Raw genomic sequence first — 20,577 nt, forward strand, 5'->3', positions numbered from 1 at the left:
TGAGCACTCAGGCACAACGCAAACGGCCACAGCACGGCCATCTGCAGCAGCAACTGCTCAGAGTGCTCCTGCCAAGGCTCCAGTTCCCACAAAGCTCGTCACAAGGGCTGGTTTCCCTCAAATGCAATCGCCTGCTCAAGATTCTCTCAAAGCTCCTTCTCTACCCTTAAACCCGGGGTCTCAAATCCCCACCGTCTCCCATGGGAGAGGAACCATCAGCAGACAATGAAACTTCAGCAGCCTGACAGCCAGCTGTACTGCCATGATCCAAAGGGAGGTGGCAGCTCCCCTGGCTGCAGCCAGAACCCTCCAACATCTGGCTAGCAGCTGGAGCAAGGTTTTGGCAAGGACGTGTCCCACTAGCAAATGTCAGTCTACCCTTACGAAAGCTCCCCTGGGGAATATATCAGAGCTCTAACTCCCACGGAACAAGCAAGTTCAAGAGGTGAGATGGCAACTTTGCTGCCTACAGCAAAAAATCCAATGCTAGGGCATCACTGACTATGCCAGTGTTTGGTAGCACTCAGGAGCCCACAGCTGTCAGCCACCAGGCTCTGAGAGAAGCACTGCCCAGCCCAGCAATACCTGCACCCCCCTGCAGCACTCTCCCTCCTTACCCTGTCCATTTTGAAATTCCTGCCCAGCACATTCTTCTGGTTCGAGTCCACACCATCACAGCTGGCCAGGAACTCAGGGAGGAAGGCTGAGTAGAAGCCATCAAAGTCCACCGAGGCCATGTTGTAGGTGGCAATGCCAATCTCCTCCTGCAGCAGGTCGTGGGATTTGTGGACGAGCACCTGGAGCAGCACATTCACAAACTGGAACAGCATGGTTGTCCGAAAGATCTTCTGCACAGTGAGAGGAGAACACAGTCAGGCAGCTGCACAGCAGCAGGGAGCGCAGCGCTTTAGGAGTGAGAGCTCAGGTGGGCACATGGACATGGCTGCACTGGGCCACTGAACCCCTGCAGTTTCTGAGCTATCAGCAAGCTCTACAAGCCCTTGTGAGCACAGATATTATTTTCCAGGCTGAGTCAGGCCAAGATCTCAAGTACCTGCTGCAAAATTACCTGTGAACTCGGTCACACTTATCTCATATCTCTGGTTCAAGTTTTAAACATTGGCGTTCAAGGAAACAGTATCAAGTGCCATTTAAACTCCCAAATTTTAGCCATGGGCTGTGTTCTAGAAAGCAGTCAGAGTTCCTAGGGAACCTGGTTGGCTGCCTGAATGTCTGGACAGGCAGCTGCTAACACGATGGCCTGCCCTTCAGGTGTGATCACAGATAGAAACCCAAAAGCTCTGCCTCCAAAAGCTAACTAGAAGGACGAGACCCTGGACTGCAACTCTCGTTCTTTGTGGCAGCAGCCACCAAATTTAATTAGAGCTTTTGGAGGATGGGTGCCACATGAGAGCGATGGGCAGCCACCTCACAGTCACCCAGCTAAACAGCAAGCAGCCTGCTGCTGGCCCACACGACAAGGATGGAGAGACTCCACCACTGTCTCACTTATGAACCAGTCAATCCACCAATTTCTGCTTTGGAAGACAAGTCGCCCTGTCACTGTGTGTGTGCTCTGCTTTCCCTCATTGTCACAGCAGGACACAGACCAAGGCTGGAAGGAGCTGGGTGTCGGTGAGATGGCAGGGCCACTTTGACCACCAATGTCCTCATCACAGCCACAGCAAACAAAGAGTGCAGTAAATAAGCCCCAAATCCTGACCTTCAGTTTCTCAGCCATCTGGAAGCCCGAAAGGCAGCCTTCCACTTTCACAAAGCCATTGCCAGCTCCCTTGGACTGGAAAGCTCTTGCCTTTCACAGCCTTTGTCTGGCAGCTGCCCACTGGTAAGCTCAGACTCACCTTGTGGTACAGCTTCTGCTTGGTGTTCAGTGTCTCCAGGTAGAAGAGATTCTGCTTGAACAGGTGAATGTCGGGCTGCAGGAAGGACTGGCCAAATGCCTGCAAAGCAGAATCAAGGGGAGGGGATTGATACCACAATGAATATCAAAACTGACAGGCAGAACAATGTTTTCACCCCAACACCACACCGAGTCTGTTTACAGATCTCCTGAAGCAATGCCATGATGTTGCATGCCAACAACTCAGCTTTTTGCCAACTGTGTTCAGGTGGGAGCAACAGGATCTCCTGGTGCCATGTGCCAGGAGAAGAAACCTCTGGCAGCTTCTGCTGCTTCTCAGTGAAACCCTTTTGTGAGTCTGCTGAAGTCAACCAGACTGGAGGGAATGAAGAAGCTTTAGTGGCCATGTGCTCCAATCCCTGCAGAGCAGTTTTCTAAGCTGGGTTTGTTGGGACCAGGTATCACCATGCATTGGAAAAGAACAAGAGGTGCTGAGCGTGGTTCCCCTGACAGTTCACTTGTAAAGGATACATCTGTTTCTCAGAGGTACCCAGAGTACCACGGTGAGCATGAATAAAGCCAGAAGGCACCCACTGCTCTTGCTCTTTATCTGCATCTAGAGGGCAAGGTGACTGGCAGATGTGGTTAAGATGCTACTGCACTAAGTTATAAGTTATGGGTGAGGATTGGGAGGCAGACCCAGGCACAGCAGATCCCCCAACAAGATCTGCTGGACCCCACTGAAGCAGTCTGGTATCCCTGCACAGGCTCTGGGATAAAGCACCTTTGTACAGATAGATGAACAGAAGCAGGCAGCAGAACTTTCGTGGTTGCTGCTCCAAGATATCACCAACAGAAGGTAATTCCTTTGCAAAAGCCATTTATTGTTAGATGGACAGAGATGGCCCTGATCTGTGGAAACCAGCACGTGAACTACTAACACTCAACACAGATATTGGCTGCTCTGCCATGAACACTCACAGAACACTCAGCATTTGCACCAAAGCAGCAGTGCCCAAGCAGCAAAACTGGCCCAGTGGTGCCAAACAGCCTGCAGCTGTTACTGAGACAACTCCATCAATGCTTCTCCCAAAACAAGATGCTGAGGCAAGTGAGGAAACGTTAAGCTGTTACAGGAGAAAAAAAGAAGCCTGGGTAGCTCTGGACAGGGACAGCTCTGGTCTCCATTCACAATAATGCTAAAATACAGGAAGTCCAGAGAGGAGTATCAGCACAGTTCACATCATCCAGCACAAGAACTGCCTCTTTATGTGTCCACCAGAAGCTCCCCAGCCTCCATAAGCACTTCTGACAGGGCAGCTCTGCAGGGCCCTCCCTCTTGCAGTCTGACACATGGCCCTTGCTGCCCCCTGACTGCCACCTGCTCTTAGCTTCCAGAGCACAGGGTGAGCATGCTGCTGTTTGCACTGCAAAAGGGCCCCACAGCAGGCAGGCTGCAACAGGCTGCTCATGAGGAGGCTGATTTTTTTTCTGTGTTTCTGTATAAAACCAGAGGACATCTTGGTTTCAGGAAACCTTTCCTGCACTGGCAATTTGTCCTAATGGAATCAAAGCAGAAGTAAACAGGACTGCACCAGTAATATTTTAGGTCCAGACAAAGAATGTAGGTATGGAAAGGAATTAGCAGGAGTGAGAAAGGAGTGCTAAGTGAGGCACTGTGTGTTCTGCAAGCACATCAGCAAGATGTCTCCACAAATACTTTCATTTTTAGCAAGAAAACACACAAGACCTCACTCTGGACACTGCCTAATCCCCAGCAGCCACATCCAATGCCCTGCCAAAAGCAGCCACGTTCTGTTACAACAAGGGTTCTTACAGAACTGAAGTGGAGTTACCTGCATGATGGCACTGAACTGCGCTTCGTTCTCCATCTGCTCTTCTGCCACCCCCCTCTGGACACTGGCCAGAACACTGGATTTGAAGAAGTACCTCCAGTTGTGATGGAGGACTCGGAAAAGCAGCTCAAATAACTCTGCTTTCACATCAGGAGATGAGCGCTAGGAGGGAAGAACAACAGCTCAGAAGAGGCTCCTGTGCAGGAATCCCACTTGTGCCCCCCTGGATCCCACTGCTGGCAGCACCCTGCTCTGCCTGGTGGCCACCCAGGAGCACTGTGCAGCTGAGGTTCAAAACGAAGGATTTCCTTCTAAGAAGCTCAGCAGCTGCAGCATCACACCATCGTGCTAAGAACACATAATCCACTTTTCTTTCACCTCCTGCTCCATGTCTGTACTTTTAGCATCTTTGGCAATTCCTGACAAAATCCTCCACCCGCTCTGCTTCCAAACCCCCCCAGCTCTCCCCACACTGGACTGACACATACAGCTCCTGGAAAGCAAAGCCCTTCTTTGCTCCCACAGCCCCAGCAAGGCCTTCGCTTCCCCCCTCTGCGTTCACCTGGTGTGAGAGCAGTCCTACCTCTGCGATGATGGGGTACACCTGCTCCATGCACAGTGAGATGACACTGGGTAGAAAAGGCTTGAATACTTGGCCTGGTTCCTGCACCACCACTTGCAGAATTTTCAGGAACTTCTCCACCACCCGACAGCCAGTGCTCCCCTCATGGAGGATGCTCTCTGCCAGCTGCTCTCTGCAGTAACAAATGAAGCTGTTGGATGGGATCTTTCCCTGAGATCAGCATGCTTACCTACCAAATTTAAAGGGAAGCAGACAGTGTCTCTAAGCTTCCCCAGCTAATACAGCCCAAGCACATTAAGGGAGGTAGGTATTGCCTAAGGACTGACTGACACTTTTCCCTAACAGAAGCTTTAGGGACAACAGGGGTGCACAAAGGCACTGACTGTATAGCTAATGCCAGAGTCCAGTGTTCAGTATCACACACTTCCAAGACTGTCAATTCTCTGGGAAAGCTGAAATTGCACATCAGGTACACAGGGCATCGTGCACAGACTGGGTCACTTCAGGCTTAGAAGCATTTTCCTTAAACTAAGCTCTGGACACAGAGGAAGAAGTGGAACACTCTTTTCTTTTGGGACAGGGATGTGTTTGGTTAGCTGGCCAAGACAAATCATCGCCAGGGATAAGAAAAAAATAACCAGCACAAGACAATACCTGGTGAACATATTTAGGAAAGTCTGTATGATCTGCTCAGTGAAAGGCACTCCCATCTGCACTCTCAGTCCTTGAAACAAAGTGAGGAAGAAGCTCAGCATCTCATCCGTCACATCTAAGGCAGAACAGGAGAGCAAAAAGAACATGTTAAGGCAATGTTCAAACACGTGAAGAAGTCTTCTATGTGATATCTGCTCCTCCTGTACAGGGAATTCCATTTATTCCTGAAAATTTAGCAGCAGCTTCACCATTAGAAATTGAAATCAATAGTTGGTCTTACAGGACTTGAAGATGGCTCAGACATTTCCAGGGACAAGCATGGTCAGCATCAACAACTCAGAACAAATAGAGCAGTACGAGGGCCCTGGGTCTGTCTGCCTACACAGACTGCTTGGAGAAAGCTCCTGCAATGGTCTGGGCTTCAGCAGCTCACTGCACTCATAGGGTTAGCAGGAAATATGAGGAAATCCACAACAGTTCTGTCCAACTTGAAGTGGCCAAGAGATAGAATCCAGCTTTTTTTCTTTTCTTTTCTTTTTTTTTTTAGGGGGGGGAGGATTTGACAAGATCAGCTGCACCGCAGCTAATTCACCATCAGCCCCAGCATGCTTTATTGAACAGCCATAGTAAGCTGCAACCACTCAGGTTCTGCTTCATGCAGCCTTTTATAGCCAACACAGAACAGGTGAGCAGCCTCACGCAACTGAGAGCAGCCATTCACTGGAGGCACAGCATCAGCTTGCTGCCTTGGATCCTTTCTGTCTTTGTTTTGGCTCCCCGCAGGCCCGTTTCACTGAGAAGATCCCACCTGGCTCCAGTTTTTCTGGAATGCCTGACTTTTCACAAAGCTGCTGCAGCCCCAGGCAAGTGAGAGATGCAAAATGTAAGAGCTGGCCACACTGCCAAACAGCAGTCCTGCTTACATTGACCCACAGAATGACTTGGGTTGGAAGAGACTTTAAAGACCATACAGTTTCAACCCCCCTTGCTATGGGCAGGGCTGCCATGCCATCAGATTGTCCAGGCCCCATTCATCATCTTGGGAGCCTGTCCTTTACAAGGATATTAAGAAAATATCATGACCACTACCATGCTTTGTTTTCAAGCTTTTGGAGACAATAAGTGACAAACACAGGCACGGTATTTTGAAGCTTTTTTTGTGCTCATGAAAAGCTCCATTTCTTTTCACTGCCTGAAAACAACACAGGGCATCTCCACCTCCACCAGGAAGCCTGACAAGTCTTGATGACCGTATCATAGACAACACCAGGTCTCCTTTTCCTCTTCTGAATCAGCCCACCCACCAGGACAGACCTGCACTTCACAGCAAGCCCACACACCTCATGTGAACACCATGACCCTAGGCTGATGGGCTCTGGGTGTTACTGGGAGGTGACAAAGCTACTCACAGCATTAAACCTGTCCTATGGTTATACCTGACTGATGAATGAAAGCTGGGAAGAGGGCTAGTGAGACCTGCACGGATTCTTGCAGCGACTGATAACAGATCTGCCGAGACTTGGTGGATTCTCCAGAGATACTTTCTACAATGTCTTCTAAAACGCTGAGTGTCTGATGGATGATCACTTTGGCTGCAAAAAGAAGAGAGGTGATAATTCCTGCATATGTCAAAACTAGCCAAGGCAAAAAATGAAGAGAAGTTCTTGTAAGCAGTACCTAGAACAACAACACACAAGGCAGCACAAACATCAAGCCCAGGTTGGAGTCTGAAGCGTTTCTAAAGCGTGTTCACACGTTAAACATTTAAATAGGTTCAGCCAAGTAACAGTGGCAACTTGCATTCTTAAATTATACAGGCTTACTGCCCTACAGATGCACTCAATGCTCGAGAACTAAGGTGCACAGTCTGAAGAAGCCATAGGACAGCATTATTTCCAACACAATACAGATAAAGAAAAAACTGTCAAGAAAACAGAAGCTTATTCTGATAGCAAAATATCCTGCAAATCTCTATTTGTGGAAGTAACAATTGGAGCGATACACAACCACTAAATAAACTAACCCAGAAGTCAGAACTGACCCACGTGAGCAGGCTGACCCTCTTGTGAGGCTCAACCAACCCTCTCCAAGCTCCCTCACCCCACAGAGCTGACCAGCAAGTCAGTTTTGTCAGAAGCTGTGATGCTGTGTACTCATAAGCAAAGAATTCAAACAAACAAACAAACAAAAAGCCACAACAGAAAGATGACAAGACACCCAAAAGCAGTCCCAAAACACACACAGCAGCTTCAAAAGCTGCCCTATACCCCATCATTTCAGGGCTCTCATCCTACACATACATACCCTCAGCAGTACTTCCCAAGGCTAGAAGAAATTCTTATTTTCCCCTTTAAGCTTCTTAAACCATAATCTTCATTAACACTGCCTCCAGTCAATGTTTCTAGTACTACAACGTGGTGGTCCAGCCTCAGGTTGCTCAGCATCCCCAGTGCAATCAGTGCCATTCAAATTTGTACTACAAACTAGATCCCACTTTCCCTGAGCAACTGAGGAAGACAGTACTTTGATGGAGCAGCTTGCAGCAGCCTGGGGTGAAAGCATCCCTTACAAAGCATAGAGGAAGTGTTCCTTACAAAAAAGAAACGAATTGCTCCTTTCCTAGCCTTCCCACGTGCTGAACAGCTCTCAGCCAAAAGAATCACTGGACAGACAGCTCAACGACTCCCTCCAACAGTTTGCACTGCAACTGCAGGAGGCCAGCACGCACTAAGGAACTGGGTACTTACTGTCCTCCAGCTGCACCTTCCTCTGTGGCAATATAGCACTGGATTTCAGTTGGCGATAGTCCCTCGTCAGGGCAGAGATGAGGCTGCTGTGGTTGGTGGAACGAACCGCCCACTGCTGCTCACTCTCTGGAAGATTTGGCCAAGGTAGCAACAATACATTTGATAGGGCTCTGCACACCAGCACCTGGGCCTGGAAGCAATGAAACATGGAAGTTTTCAGAGTTTGCTACTCACTCGTGCACAACCTTAGACTGACATTTTATGGCTGCCCAAAGCAGCAGTGCTAACTATGCGAGGGAAGCCTTCAATAGCAGTTGTGTCCAAGTGACAACCAGCAGCTCTGCAAGGTGAGAGAGAAGCAAAGCCCCATGACTTCAGAGCTGGAGTCAGCTCTCATCTCTCTGTGCCCTTCTGTGCAACAAGAACTCCACATTCCTTATATCTCCAAAACAAAGACAATGCCAATTCTGTTGCTCTGCCTGGTTTAGACAGGAAGCACACGTTTGTACAGCACTTTGTACCTCCATGCTAGTGCCCAATGCAGTAGAATCCCCACCTCTGCTGTGGCTTTTCAGTAATTCTGTAATACATTCATTTGGAGTGAGGTATCTAGAATGCTAACAGAAGTTTCACCAACTCTTTCCATATGTCAGAATCCATATGCCAGTACTGCAATGGCAGTGCACTCAGGGTCTGCGTCAGCAAGTGAGAAACGAGTAAGATGTAAGAGTTGCAACTGTGTATTTTTCCCTATACTGCAACTTGAAATAGATAACTTTTGACAAACTGCCACTGTGATTCCTTGATGTGCACAGAGCTGAAGCACCTTATCAGGAAGCCGCTGGGCAGAAGTGTCTGTGATTCTGTTGAACACCTTCTGCACTGCAGGGATGCTGATCAGGAACACTGGTCGCACCGTAGTGGCTAAGGAGACCAGCAGGTGGCACGCAGACAGCAGCAACTTCTCCTGCACCTGGAACAGAGGGGGCACATGGTCAGGCTGCCCAGGACCACAAGGTGTGACACTTAGTGACAGACAGCACAGCGAGCTGCCATTACCACGCTTCTGCAAGCAAAACAGTGCAAGGGCTTTTATCACCAGGGTGCTCACACACTGGAACAGGCTTCGTAGGGGTGGCTGATGCCCCATCCTGTCACTGGTCAAGAGGCATTTGGATGATGTCCTTAATGTCAGCTTTAACTTTTGGTTAATCCTGAAGAGGTCAGGCAGTTGGCCTTGATACCTTTGTAGGCCCCTTCTGACTAGAATCATTATAATACTGTGGAAAAGAGATTGCCCTGTTTTCAAGCCATGATATGCCTGTATGTTCCTTACTGTCACAATTCTGGCTGGGATGGAGTTAATTGCCTTCACAGGGGCTGTGTTTTGGACTCCTGATGAAAGCACACTGGTGTTATCACTTGTTGCAGAGCACTGCTTGCAGAGCCAAGAACTGCTGTGCTTCTCACACTGCTGTGCCAGTGAGGAGCTTGGGGTGCACATGAAGGGGCACAGCCAGGACAGCTGACCCAAAGGGGTGCTCCACACCACCACAGTGCTCTGCTCAGCACTAAAAGCTGAGGTAAAGAATGGAGGAATAGACCTCCCTCCAAAGCAGGGACTGAAAATGAACTCCTCGTTTCTCTTTGCTTGTACGTGCTTTACCTAGAAAACTACCTTTATCCAAACCCACAAGTTCTTGCACTTTTGCCTTCCAATTCTCCCCCCACCTCACCTGGGCAGTGAGCGAGCAGCCAGGTGATGCAGAGCTGCCTGCTGGGTACACTTATTTTTTGCATTAATTTAACCCATGGTGCTATTATCTCAGACTCAGCCTTGTAGGAGACGTGTTATGGCTCTGGAAGACATATCCAACTCTCTGATTCACACCTTGGGCCACGGCATGGTCTAGAGCATGCTGTTCAGCACCTGAGTCCAACTGCATCACCACGACAGCCTTGCACTCTCTGTGGACATGCAGTCCCAACCCCAGCCCAGCACTGAGGTGGATACCTTTGAACTGATGAGGGGTGTGATGGCCTCCAGAGCTGTGGAGACGAGAGAGATGAACTGCTCCGGGTTCTGCCGATGCACTTCACTGTAGAACTGTGCCAGCCAGTGTGAGTAGGCCTGCAGTGCAGCCAGGGACTGAGCGTGGCTGTGGGGAGAAAGCAACCATGAACGGACATAAAGCAAACACCACAGGATGGCCAGTGCCATGACACCCCAGCCTCAGTGCTCCTGTAATCAATTCCCATATTCCCTAATCCCACAGCATGAGATTCACTTCACGTGCCCACTTCACTAGTGGAAAGACAGGGAAAATGCAATTGCCTTACAGAAGTGTTTGGGGCCAATGGCCACACAGCTGTCAGCCTAGACGAAACGTTGTCCAACTGCAGCTATCCTATCCTTGTGCTGCAGATCTTACTGAGAAGACTCTATGAACACTGATATTCCCTCCAAAAACACAGCTTCTCCTAGATGTACGTGTGCCCACCATAGCAGCGGCATTTGAGATCTCAGTCACCTGTGGCAGGCAGCTTCCAGGCCTGCACCAGATATCTCACCACACATCAGCTTGTCAGCAAGTCCAGGGGGTTTCCACCCAATGGGGAAACACAGAGAAACCTACTTTTAGCTGCAGGATGAAGGGGCTTTTGTGAATTAGCTCTTTGCCTTTATATCTTCTCTCTCCCATCCTTTGTGTATTTATTGGCTCTTTCTCATTCTTCCACTAACTGAAAACTGAAACATTCCAGTGATTATGTTACACGGCCTAAAAATTCTTCATCCTGGACCTGGATATGCAGAAGTGTGCTGTGACTGGATTCAGCCACCAAGCAGTGGTATTAAACCAACAGGATAAAACGATAAGGTCAAACAACCAACTGGTGGGTTGCCTATAATTAGAGTTTATGATTATACTTTGGCAGAGAGCTATCTCATGTTTTTGAGGCAGGATGACTCTTTGGGGATCAGACAGGTGTCCTCCAAATATCTGGCAATGTACCTTTTTTAGCTTGGCACTAGAAAACAACACAATTTTCTCAAGGACATTGGACCCAAGAGGAAAGGATGAACCCCTCTAACAGACAGGAGGAGCTTCCTGAGTTATTTTAAATCAGAAAGGGAAAACATCTTTGAAGAAATATCATCTGCATAAAGCTCACTGCCAGTAACTTGGGATTAGGAAAAATCCAGCCTAGTGTGGGTTTTAAGGGAGCTGCTATTCATACAAACTGAACAAGCATAACCTTAAATTGTGCTTGCAGGATGCCAGCTGGCAGTACCAGGTTTGTACAACACAGCCATTTACAATAGAAGGTCTTTAAAAGGCTGTTAGAGCAGTGTTCTATTACCAGTGGCATCAAGATTTCACACTTAATGTCAGCCTCTGGACTGAAGGCACTCATTTGTTTCAGAAATGGCCTGCACTGCTGGAAGGCATACATTTGTTTTGGAAGCCAAGGACTTGAAACTTTCTACTGAGAGAAACATTTTTACTTGAGCAATAAATTTGACTCAGGCAGCACAGAATCCATAAGCCTCAAACGACATACCAGTCATTTCTTAAAATATCCCAGCTGTACATTTATTTTACCATCTAATCACACTGCAGGTGAGCCAAGCCTTCACAGCCATCGGTGCACACTGGCTTTTAGAGCTGATACAATGATCACAAGTACGTTTTTCTTCAAATATCAATTGGAGGCAACAGTGGTTCACACCACTGACAACAGCCTTGACCTTGAGCAGCCAGTGCCCTTGGTTAGCTAAAAATCAGCTTGCAGAACGTTTGCCAAACAAGTGGTTAGAGTAGATGTAGGAGACCCAAAGCTGCCTCCGCCCCACACAGGTACCACATCTGTACGTAATGATTTGAATCGTGTATCTCATACTCACACATCAATCAGGTCAGGTTTCAATACAGATGGTACTGCAGTTTCGATGTTGTACAGTTTAATCTGGGATCCGTACAGCGTTACTTTCACCAACCTGCAAATATACGAGGACATGGTAGAGCAGCAGGACTGCAAGGTGGATTTACACGTGTGCAAACCAACCTGCTCATCTTATCTGAACACAGCTCTTGACAAGCCTGTGTCAATATTTAGCTAGTATGTAGATTAGATGTAGACTATTTCCTTGCTTGTAATAAGGTGGAACAAGTAGGATGTTCCTGCATGGAGGTGAAACAATAAAGGCAGCTGTGTACAGCCCTGAATTTGAAACTATACACTAAGTTTTGTGGAGGGAAAGAATCAAATATCTGCTTTCTAGCTTCCACAGATCTGTTATGGAAAGAGACTTTGGTGACTTAGCTAGCAGAGACATAACTGAAGCAATCACAGAATTGTTTAGGTTGGAAAAAGATCTAGAATGTCAAGTCCAACCATCACTTGACCTATTGAGTTCCATCGCTAAATCATCTTCCTCTCTGCCACCAGACTCCACATCCCATTTCTTTACATCACAAGTGCAGATTCTGGAAAACAAGTACCTTTCTAATGACTGATTTAATCCCTGCTACCAGTTATTTCTCTGGTTGAAGGTTAAAAAAGACAACTGGGAAACTTAGCACCAATGAATGTAACACTTAAGGTACTAACCACTCGACTCTTCATGTCTCAACTTAATCGTACCAAGGGGAGGCAGAAGGAAACCTTGGCTTTCACATTCACTGCCGTGGTAATAATTGTCCCACGGATGATGAAGGGACAGCAAACTCTCCCTTCCTTTCTTACCTCTCCACCACTGTGAGAGCATCATTAAACCTGGCAGCAAACATATCCCCAGTGAAGTACTCTGCTAAACGACCAACAGCCTGCAGCAAGGAGCTCAGGTCCCTCAGGGAGCAGTGCAAACGACGGCAGTCGTTCTCTGCAGTGATGTTCAGTCTGTGACCTGAAATGACGTTTTGGTTTGTTAGAAGTGAACCCAAAGACACACATGTACGTGTTCACTTGTGCCAACAGGCGCCGAGTACGAGCCTGGCAGCCTGAAAATTCATACTCCAAAAAGCATTTAACCTTGTGACTAATAAACACAGCTCTTTGCAATGGGAAACCTAATTACAAAGCGACAGGAAATGCTCAGTTTATTCTAATTACATTACAAGCATTCTTGTGAAATTAGCTCGGCAGTGGGTCACAGTTCAACACTGAGCTCTGTCCAAGTGACTGAAATACTCTAACTGGGAAAGACGAATTCTGCTGCTCTGATGGCCACTGTTCACATTTCTCTTCAAATGCTGAAAGGGATGTTACAAGCAATTCCAGCCTTTTGCACGTTTGTTTTCCTTTATTTGGTATTAACATCCATATAAACAAGAACTTTTTGGTCATCTGCTGACATCAGACAAGCAGAGCCAGCTCCACAGAGGCTATTAGCAGACTCCCTCTGCTGGCCAAGCTGCAACAGATGTTCTGGCAGCACAGGCATACTTGGGGCAAGAATGCATTTGCTTCTAATTTGAAATGTGGTTACGTACTTTCCTATTTCTCAATCGCAAGAAAAATACAGATAAGCAGACTTCCAAGTCTTATTGCCTCGTGTGACTTTCCTGCTGCTCAGTCACATACACCTGTTCCCCAAATATCCCAAAAATGTCACTAAAAATGTCACCACGTTCTGCAGCAACAACTGTTTTTCTTGCCACTGCCCATCTCATCTCATCTTGCTCATCATTTCAGCAACAAGCTTCAATCTCTTATGTACCATCAGAAAAGTGTCACCCAGATCTGTACGGCCCTCTGAGCTACTTCTCCTGGCAGCTTCTGACATAAACAAACCCCATGCACTACCACTTAACTGAGGATGTCTTAAGTGATCTTAGGACTGGAAGTACTTTGGAATAACAATTTCAGGTCTGAAACAGAACACAGAGGAAGCAATACCAAAGCAGGTTTACAGTGTTTTGCAGCCAGCTACGCAGAGAGTGAGGAGATGTACTGGGCAGTGGTTACATGGTTACCTGTCCCTGATGTGACCACGAACTGCTGGAGTCCCAGATACACTTCCAGGTTATCCTGCAGAACTGGAAACTAGAAAGGACAAGAAATCAGCGTGACTCGGGGGCTTGGCAGGCAGTTAACTCAAACACCACAGTCTGCTAGAGAACAGTTTTCCTACTTCCCAATGCCTTCAAAAAGATGGTTGGACAGAAGGCATGTTTCCACGTTCTGGGCTGATTCTGCAGCTTATGTCTTGACAGCTGCCATCAAAACAATGAAGATCATCACCCTGATGGTCTGTGGCAGCTCTCCTTTTCCCACAGAGACTGACAACCAGTGTAAAAAGACAGCAGCTTGACAAGTTGAAGGGGTGGCACAGGAGGAATATACAGATGGATATAACCCAGCCCAGAGCAGGGGTCCACAGCCAAGGAAAAGGCAGAGCCTGGGGCAGAGCACAGGAAGCCTGCACTGCATCTGCCAGGCACAGAAGCATCAGCTTCTCAGAAATGCAGCTACCAAAGTAATATTCCACTGAAGAAGCAGAGCTCAGTGCCTCTAACAGAATACAGAAGGGAAACACCATGGCCACTTGTTGCCAAGCTGCACACTGCAGCAAGAACAGCTGAAGCCCCACAGGGAAAACAGCTAAGGGAACAAACAACAGTCGTCATGCATCCTGGCCTGGGAACACAGAGCAGTAACCTAAATCCATCTTTCAGGACTGACAGCAAATATGGCTGCTTCTATCAATACTGCAGCTGAGCAACAGGTTATGCTAACATTTGAAACATAGACCTGGAAGCTTTCTAATCAGCATTCAGCAGTCACTGTACTTCAGTGGTATGTATTAAGGGGTTATTTGCCTTGTGCTAAATCACACAGTAACCTTCTCCTTGTAGATACTCCACCTCAAAAAATATTTTCCAACACTTTGGCATAATTCTGTTTATTTTCCACTGGCACAGTCACCATATTGAAGGAGGCTGGATTTATGGAAGTTCGTTCATCCTTCAGCAGAAGGAACTGCAGCCTTTCATTCCCCAGCATGGGACAGCAGAGCAGCAGCTGCTGCACGCTGTGTCAGTTGCTTGCTCCTGATGGAGCAGCCATTCCTCACAGCATTGCTGCAGAAACTACTGTTCAAGAAACTTTGCCTGCTTTCCACATCTCCCACAGGGCTCAAGCATTCATTATCACATTTCTAGCATACAAGTGCCTGTCATGCAACTGCAGGAGGAGAACCATTTGAAAAGGACAACACAACAACAGCCTTCCTCATGTGAACATGCTACTTGAAGGAAGCCACATGCTCTTCACACAACCCATATGCTCCCTGAAACAGCTGTGCTGTTTGTTTGCCTCGCCACTGTGCTGCAGAGGAACCTCCATGCATATGAGGTCTGTCTGCTCACAACTTCAGAGTTCTTAGCACTTCTGGTGCTTTTTTCTGCTCAGACACCTTCCAGCCTCATAGCAGCTCACTGTGCTCTGCTTCTTGAGAACACAGCTCAGAGGTCTCAGCAAGCAACATTTCCAGCAAGGAGCTTGCTTTGACATCCCACTGCACACACCTGCCTTTCTTCTCATCCAGAGAACAGGCATCAGCACCTCTAACTTTGGGCTCTAGGGGCTCACAGCCTCGAGATCTCTCCTTCAGAAACCATTAAAGTGCTTCAAAATGAGACAGCTTTTACAATGCTCATCCCAGCAACAACAGTGACACTGGCTGGAGAGAAGCACTTATGTGTTCAGCTGTAATTCCCAATTGTCTGAGGCACTGTTCCCAGCATTTGTACCTAGCCTTTCATTTAAGCAAAGACCTCACCCTCCTAAAAGCCCTAATGATGCTCATCTGTGCAATTAACAGTGCTACTGCTAATATAAAGGTCAAGAGAAACAGCAGGAAGGTATTTACACTTGGAAAAGGGGATTTCCATAGACCTTGGCATGCAGCAATTAAACTCGGGTGCTCATGACAAAGCACCCTCTTCAAAACACACCAAGAAATCTAACAAAGCCAAAAAAAAAAAAGAATAAAAAGCATTTTCTTTCAATGTTTGGCCCCTCCTTCACCAAACTTTTGCTTCTAAAAGCAGAAGTTTGGAAATGTGGTCCCCGTGAACCAGCTTGCAACAAACTCCAGTGGTTGGTACTCATTTTACATTGCACTTATGGTCTGAACAACTACTTACCAGCGTGGAGAAGGCATGAGTTGGCAAGAGCTCCATGACTTTTGCAACCACCTCCAAACTCTGGCGCAAGTACCGCTGCCACTCGGTCTGCTGCTATGGGAAGAAACAAGAAGGTGAGCACAGCATTTCCAGAAGGAAACAGCCTCTTGTAGGCTGGGAATCGATGCTTGGGACAAGCCTTTCCAGGAACCCAGATACTGAGGAAACAGTGCTCTTCTGTGACCCACCTGTTTGCAAATGATGTTACCCATTGATGCCTGGGGCAGCATGCCTAGGTTTCCCCACAGTGATAAAGCCACACATGCCCACTCCTGAAGCACACTTAGTGCACAGGTGTCTGGCATCTTTTGTGGTTGTCTAGTGTTCTGGTCTCACATATTGGCCACCTACTTCACTTTACCTTTCGTGTTATCAGAATGGATTGAGATGTTGTTTACTGATACTGACTTTGACAAATACACTTGAGGGAAAGTGCTAACAATATGTACAGTTTAAAGCTTTTGTCTGGAAGACACTTCTGCATTTGTATTCCAAAGCAATCAGGAACAGACACAAACGCCTCTTGTAATCAGAAGCTACAGATCTATTTCTCCCTACAAGTACCAAGTTCAAAACAAAGGTCACATCCTATCAGGGAGGGTAGAAGTGTTTCATGCTTCTTTAACCCTCAAAACCCAACACTAAGTGAAGCAGCAGCTGTCTGGACTGTACAAAACACAGGCTTTGGGAAAGACATTCCGTGTGCAACGAGTGCAGAAGTTTTACATCTGAATTTGCAGCTGTCCCTGCTCAGCTCTGCTCCTTACATCATCATCCAGTGTCTCGTCATCCAGCTCCTCCAACTGTGCCTGGTTATACCTGAACTGGATTCGATTCAACACCTCTGTCAGCAACAGAACCAAGGCGTCTTCGTACCTATGGCCACAGAGAAAACAGCAGGAGAGTGATAAGGCAATTCTGCAGAGACTGCTGTGCTCACAGCCCTTACAGCAAAGGAGAGATGTGGAACTGGTGAAGAGCACAGCCGTACCAGCTTGTACAGCCAACAGCAAACAGATTTTGGGATTAAGAGTAATGCGTCACTTAAGGTCACAAGCTATCTGCAAGAAAAGTCTTTGACAATATTGCTCTCTCAGAGGAAAACTGATAACTGTTAGCTAAAGCAGCAGCACAGGAGTCTGAAACAGAAAAGGCAGGAGGTGTGCTTTGTCACGAGCAACGACAGATGTATGTGAACAGGAGGCACAACCACCTCTTCCTGCTCCATCTGCTCCTCAGCCTGCCTGGTGCTCTGCTTTGTGGGCAGGGAATGCGGAACAGATGAAGCTGGGCAGAGCTGCCTCAAAAGGGGATGTCCCTGAGGCTACTTGTTGTGCTGTCCTCTTTCCCTATGCTGACAGCCAATGAATTCAGACCTTTGCCCTATTAAAAAAAAAAAAAAGCCATTACCTTTTGCAATTCTACTATAAGAGCTCCAAACACGTGTCTCTGAGAAAGATACCCTCACCTCAGGTACAGTGCAACAGATGTAGAGAGCAGAAGATGCTCCTTCCCACTGATCACGTAAAATAATGCCAAGCTGCAAAATAAGCAGTCATCAGCATTTCTGCTGCCACCACTGACACTGGAAGATTTGGAGTTTTGCTATGTTTGTTTTCTCTCATTTCAACCACCTTCCTCAAAACACAGCTTGTCCTTCGTAAGGACCAGCCACGTCCTCTTCTAAGTGAAACCAGGTTAGAAAAGCAGGCATTAAGTCCTGCTAACAGGGAACGATGTAATCCTGGTACTCAGCTGCTGACAGCTCTCTGTGCAAGGTGCTGAATTCCCATTTTTTGGTGATGAGATGACAGAACTCCAGATGGGGCCATTTACCCAGAAGCACCACTGCCACGTATACAGAATGCAAAATTCAGAACCACAGAACAGGAAATGTCATCTGTGCTCCCGTGGTGTAACCACACCCATGCTGTCAAACTGAGCTGTTTACAGGCCTAAAGCACTGAGGAAGCTGTGGCTATAGAAGCTATCATTAAGGACAGGTAGTTTTGACAAAGCAGCAGCACAGGTTCTAATCACTTTTATGGCACTCCTTTTTGTTCTACAGTACCTCCAGGACAGACAGAGGGCTATTGTTATAGCTTGATAGCTTGTTTCAATTCTGTCCGTGACAAAATACCTGATGTAAAGATAACACACATCGCTCCTTCACCAGATGAAGGGCAGCAGGATGCCGAGGCAGAGTTCAGCAGCAAATTAGGAACAAATTAGCACAAAGTTTAAGTGCAGATACCTGCTGCTCCTTGAGAAATTAAGAGTACACAGTTCCCACGCTGAAAGGAAGAGAGCTGCCTGCTGTAAGCTAGTTCCCATTTGCTCTTTGTGGTCATGACGCCAGGCTGCCTTTTGGTAAGCAACCACACATTTCAAATGCTCAAAGGGAAAAAAGCTTCCTTGTGCAATTAGTGAAATGCATGGCATGACCAAGCCTAGAAAATCTGAGCAAGATCCAGTATACTCACCTTATTTTTCTTGTTCGAATGGCAGAGAGACCTATGTCAGGAGATGGCATCTACAAGAGAGCTGCCAGCCACTGTTGCAATTCATACATGCAATTAGCTATGGAGGCCAGCAAGAAGGACTTAATTCTCAAACACAGCACTATCAGTATTTCCCAAAAACATATCCTTCAATTTTAACAGGTATTCACAACCCTGATTAAATGTAAAAACTTCCCAATTCACCAGGTAGCCACACGAGCTGTGTGTGAACCCTTACTGTGCAACTTACTCTGTGGTCTCCTCCTCCTGCATGAGCTAAAACGTGTTCTAAAACATGCTAAAAATATGTCCCAACTTCTATTTTACCCTCCAAAGTTGCCTTCTTCTGGCTGCTGGGTTCACATACGATATTTTTAAGTGACCTTTCCTTCTTGCCTTTATTTTTTTCTGTTTGAATTTTGTTCAATGTGTGACAAAACTCTGAAATTCACGATTAAAGTCAGTGATATTCAGAAAAAGAAAGGACTCAAATCACATACAGCTGCAAGCTTGCTTCTCACAGCCCTTCCACGGTGACTATGAGAGCCTACAGTCTGCCTGCTCACCTGTTGAGCACTGCTTCTTTGTCAGCCAGACGGCTCTTAATTTTGCTGGTCAGGTAATCCAAGAAGAGCGTCCAGATGTCTAAGCAAGAAAAGTAACCTTCGTGGGTAGGCTGAAACACATCAAAATTCATAGTAAATGTCACCAACTACGGCAATATCAATTTCACACATTGCAAATATTAGTTAGCATGCATTTCAATCCACAGAACAACTTCTTGCTGTATTGAAAGGCTTCTAGGAGGTCACTGGGGGATCTGCCGCCTCAAGATGTCAAAAGGTGAACAAGAGCTTCAACACAAGATGGGAACCCAGAAACGACAAGGAGGGGCTCAGCATGAACCCATCTCATGGCTTGCTGCACCAGCTTCCAGAGTTTTATGGATCTACACCCCTGCCATTATTTACATATGGAGGCAAACAGGGACAAACTGCACTGTGACAGCTTCTACAGCACGGCAACGTGCATCAAAATCCAGTTCTTTTAAAGAGCAACACTGAAAAACACGGGGAAAGCTTCAGATACAGTAAAAACAGCAGATTCAGAAGAAAAGCGACACAGAACAGGCAAGTTGGATTCAGTTCCCCAGATGCCTTCCAGTCCAAGGAGTAGCAGAAAAAAAACCAACCAACAAAAAGCAAAGCCCCAAACAAACCAGAAGTAAAGTTAAGACACTGGACAAACTGTTCTCACAAGGTAACCACACATGCCTGCTGTCTCCAACTGAATCCAGGAACACATGAAGGCACATCCCCAGTAATGCTGGAGGAGGGCCAGTGAGACAAGCCAATTGCTTCTCTATACATCAGTCCCACGGGGCAAACCAAGCTAGCCCTGCTGGACAAGACAACTGAGCACAAGGAAAAGACCAAGAAAAAAACAACACTGTAGGGCTGTACCTGATGAAAAGTGTATTTGAACAACAGTGCCAGAAACTCAACCACGGGGAACTGGGAGTAGGACTCAATTCTTCGTAGATGGACACTCACAAAGAGACGAAGGAAGTCTGTAAACTTCTCAATGTAGCTACAATGGAAAGAAGAGAACAGAATTAAGAAAAAGCAAAGGATGCCACAAGGAAAAGCAATGCCATTGAAACAGTGATAAACGCACTTTAAATCCTTCCATTAAATAAAGAACTTGATAATTAATAGGCAGTAGAACAATTAAAATGTAAAGCCCTGCAACAATTACCTACAGGACGGGCAACCCTTCATTCCATTAATACCTGAAACAGCAGAAAAGACAGTCTAGTCAAAAGCAACTTTAATATTCAGATAAATGTAATCAAGTTTAATCAGGCCTACAAATAAACACAATCCCCCACCCTAGAGAAATAAGTGTGTAACAGCAAGACTCATATTACTGATGTACAGAGGATTAGTCACATTGTACCACCAAGGGATTCAGCTGAAAGCAAGAAGTTAAGGCAGAAGTTAGCAATATATGTGTTACAGATGTACAGGAGGTGGTGGGAGAGCCAGAAAGAGTTGCTCCTTATGCAGGGCAGAAGGTCGACTGTCATCCCAACACTTCTGACCAGAGCCCAGCCTTTTGTGACTGAGTTGGGCATTAAAGACAAATCTTCCTCCAAAGCACAGGGACTTTTCAATGCTTGG

At 46.8% G+C, this 20,577-nt stretch overlaps 1 protein-coding gene across 2 annotated transcripts in view; it reads right to left on the minus strand.

Annotated features, from left to right (window-relative positions):
* The window catches only part of XPO6 (exportin 6), a 49,204-nt gene that overhangs the window by 918 nt on the left and 27,709 nt on the right, over nt 1–20,577 (minus strand). Inside the window, exons 8-23 of one of the 2 annotated variants that reach the window (XM_048961678.1) lie at nt 19,858–19,984; nt 18,961–19,070; nt 16,661–16,769; nt 15,855–15,944; nt 13,680–13,749; nt 12,451–12,610; nt 11,609–11,701; nt 9,716–9,860; nt 8,528–8,674; nt 7,702–7,891; nt 6,391–6,546; nt 4,955–5,069; nt 4,301–4,472; nt 3,718–3,879; nt 1,863–1,961; nt 618–848 (exon numbers count right to left, since the gene is read on the minus strand). In XM_048961678.1, coding sequence (XP_048817635.1) covers nt 618–848; nt 1,863–1,961; nt 3,718–3,879; nt 4,301–4,472; nt 4,955–5,069; nt 6,391–6,546; nt 7,702–7,891; nt 8,528–8,674; nt 9,716–9,860; nt 11,609–11,701; nt 12,451–12,610; nt 13,680–13,749; nt 15,855–15,944; nt 16,661–16,769; nt 18,961–19,070; nt 19,858–19,984 — 2,176 coding nt within the window. Of the gene's footprint in view, nt 1–617; nt 849–1,862; nt 1,962–3,717; nt 3,880–4,300; nt 4,473–4,954; nt 5,070–6,390; nt 6,547–7,701; nt 7,892–8,527; nt 8,675–9,715; nt 9,861–11,608; nt 11,702–12,450; nt 12,611–13,679; nt 13,750–15,854; nt 15,948–16,660; nt 16,770–18,960; nt 19,071–19,857; nt 19,985–20,577 lie in introns of both variants that reach the window. The other variant, XM_048961677.1, reaches the window with a different exon arrangement.

Source organism: Lagopus muta, chromosome 15, assembly GCF_023343835.1.
Source record: "Lagopus muta isolate bLagMut1 chromosome 15, bLagMut1 primary, whole genome shotgun sequence".
NCBI lineage: Eukaryota > Metazoa > Chordata > Aves > Galliformes > Phasianidae > Lagopus > Lagopus muta.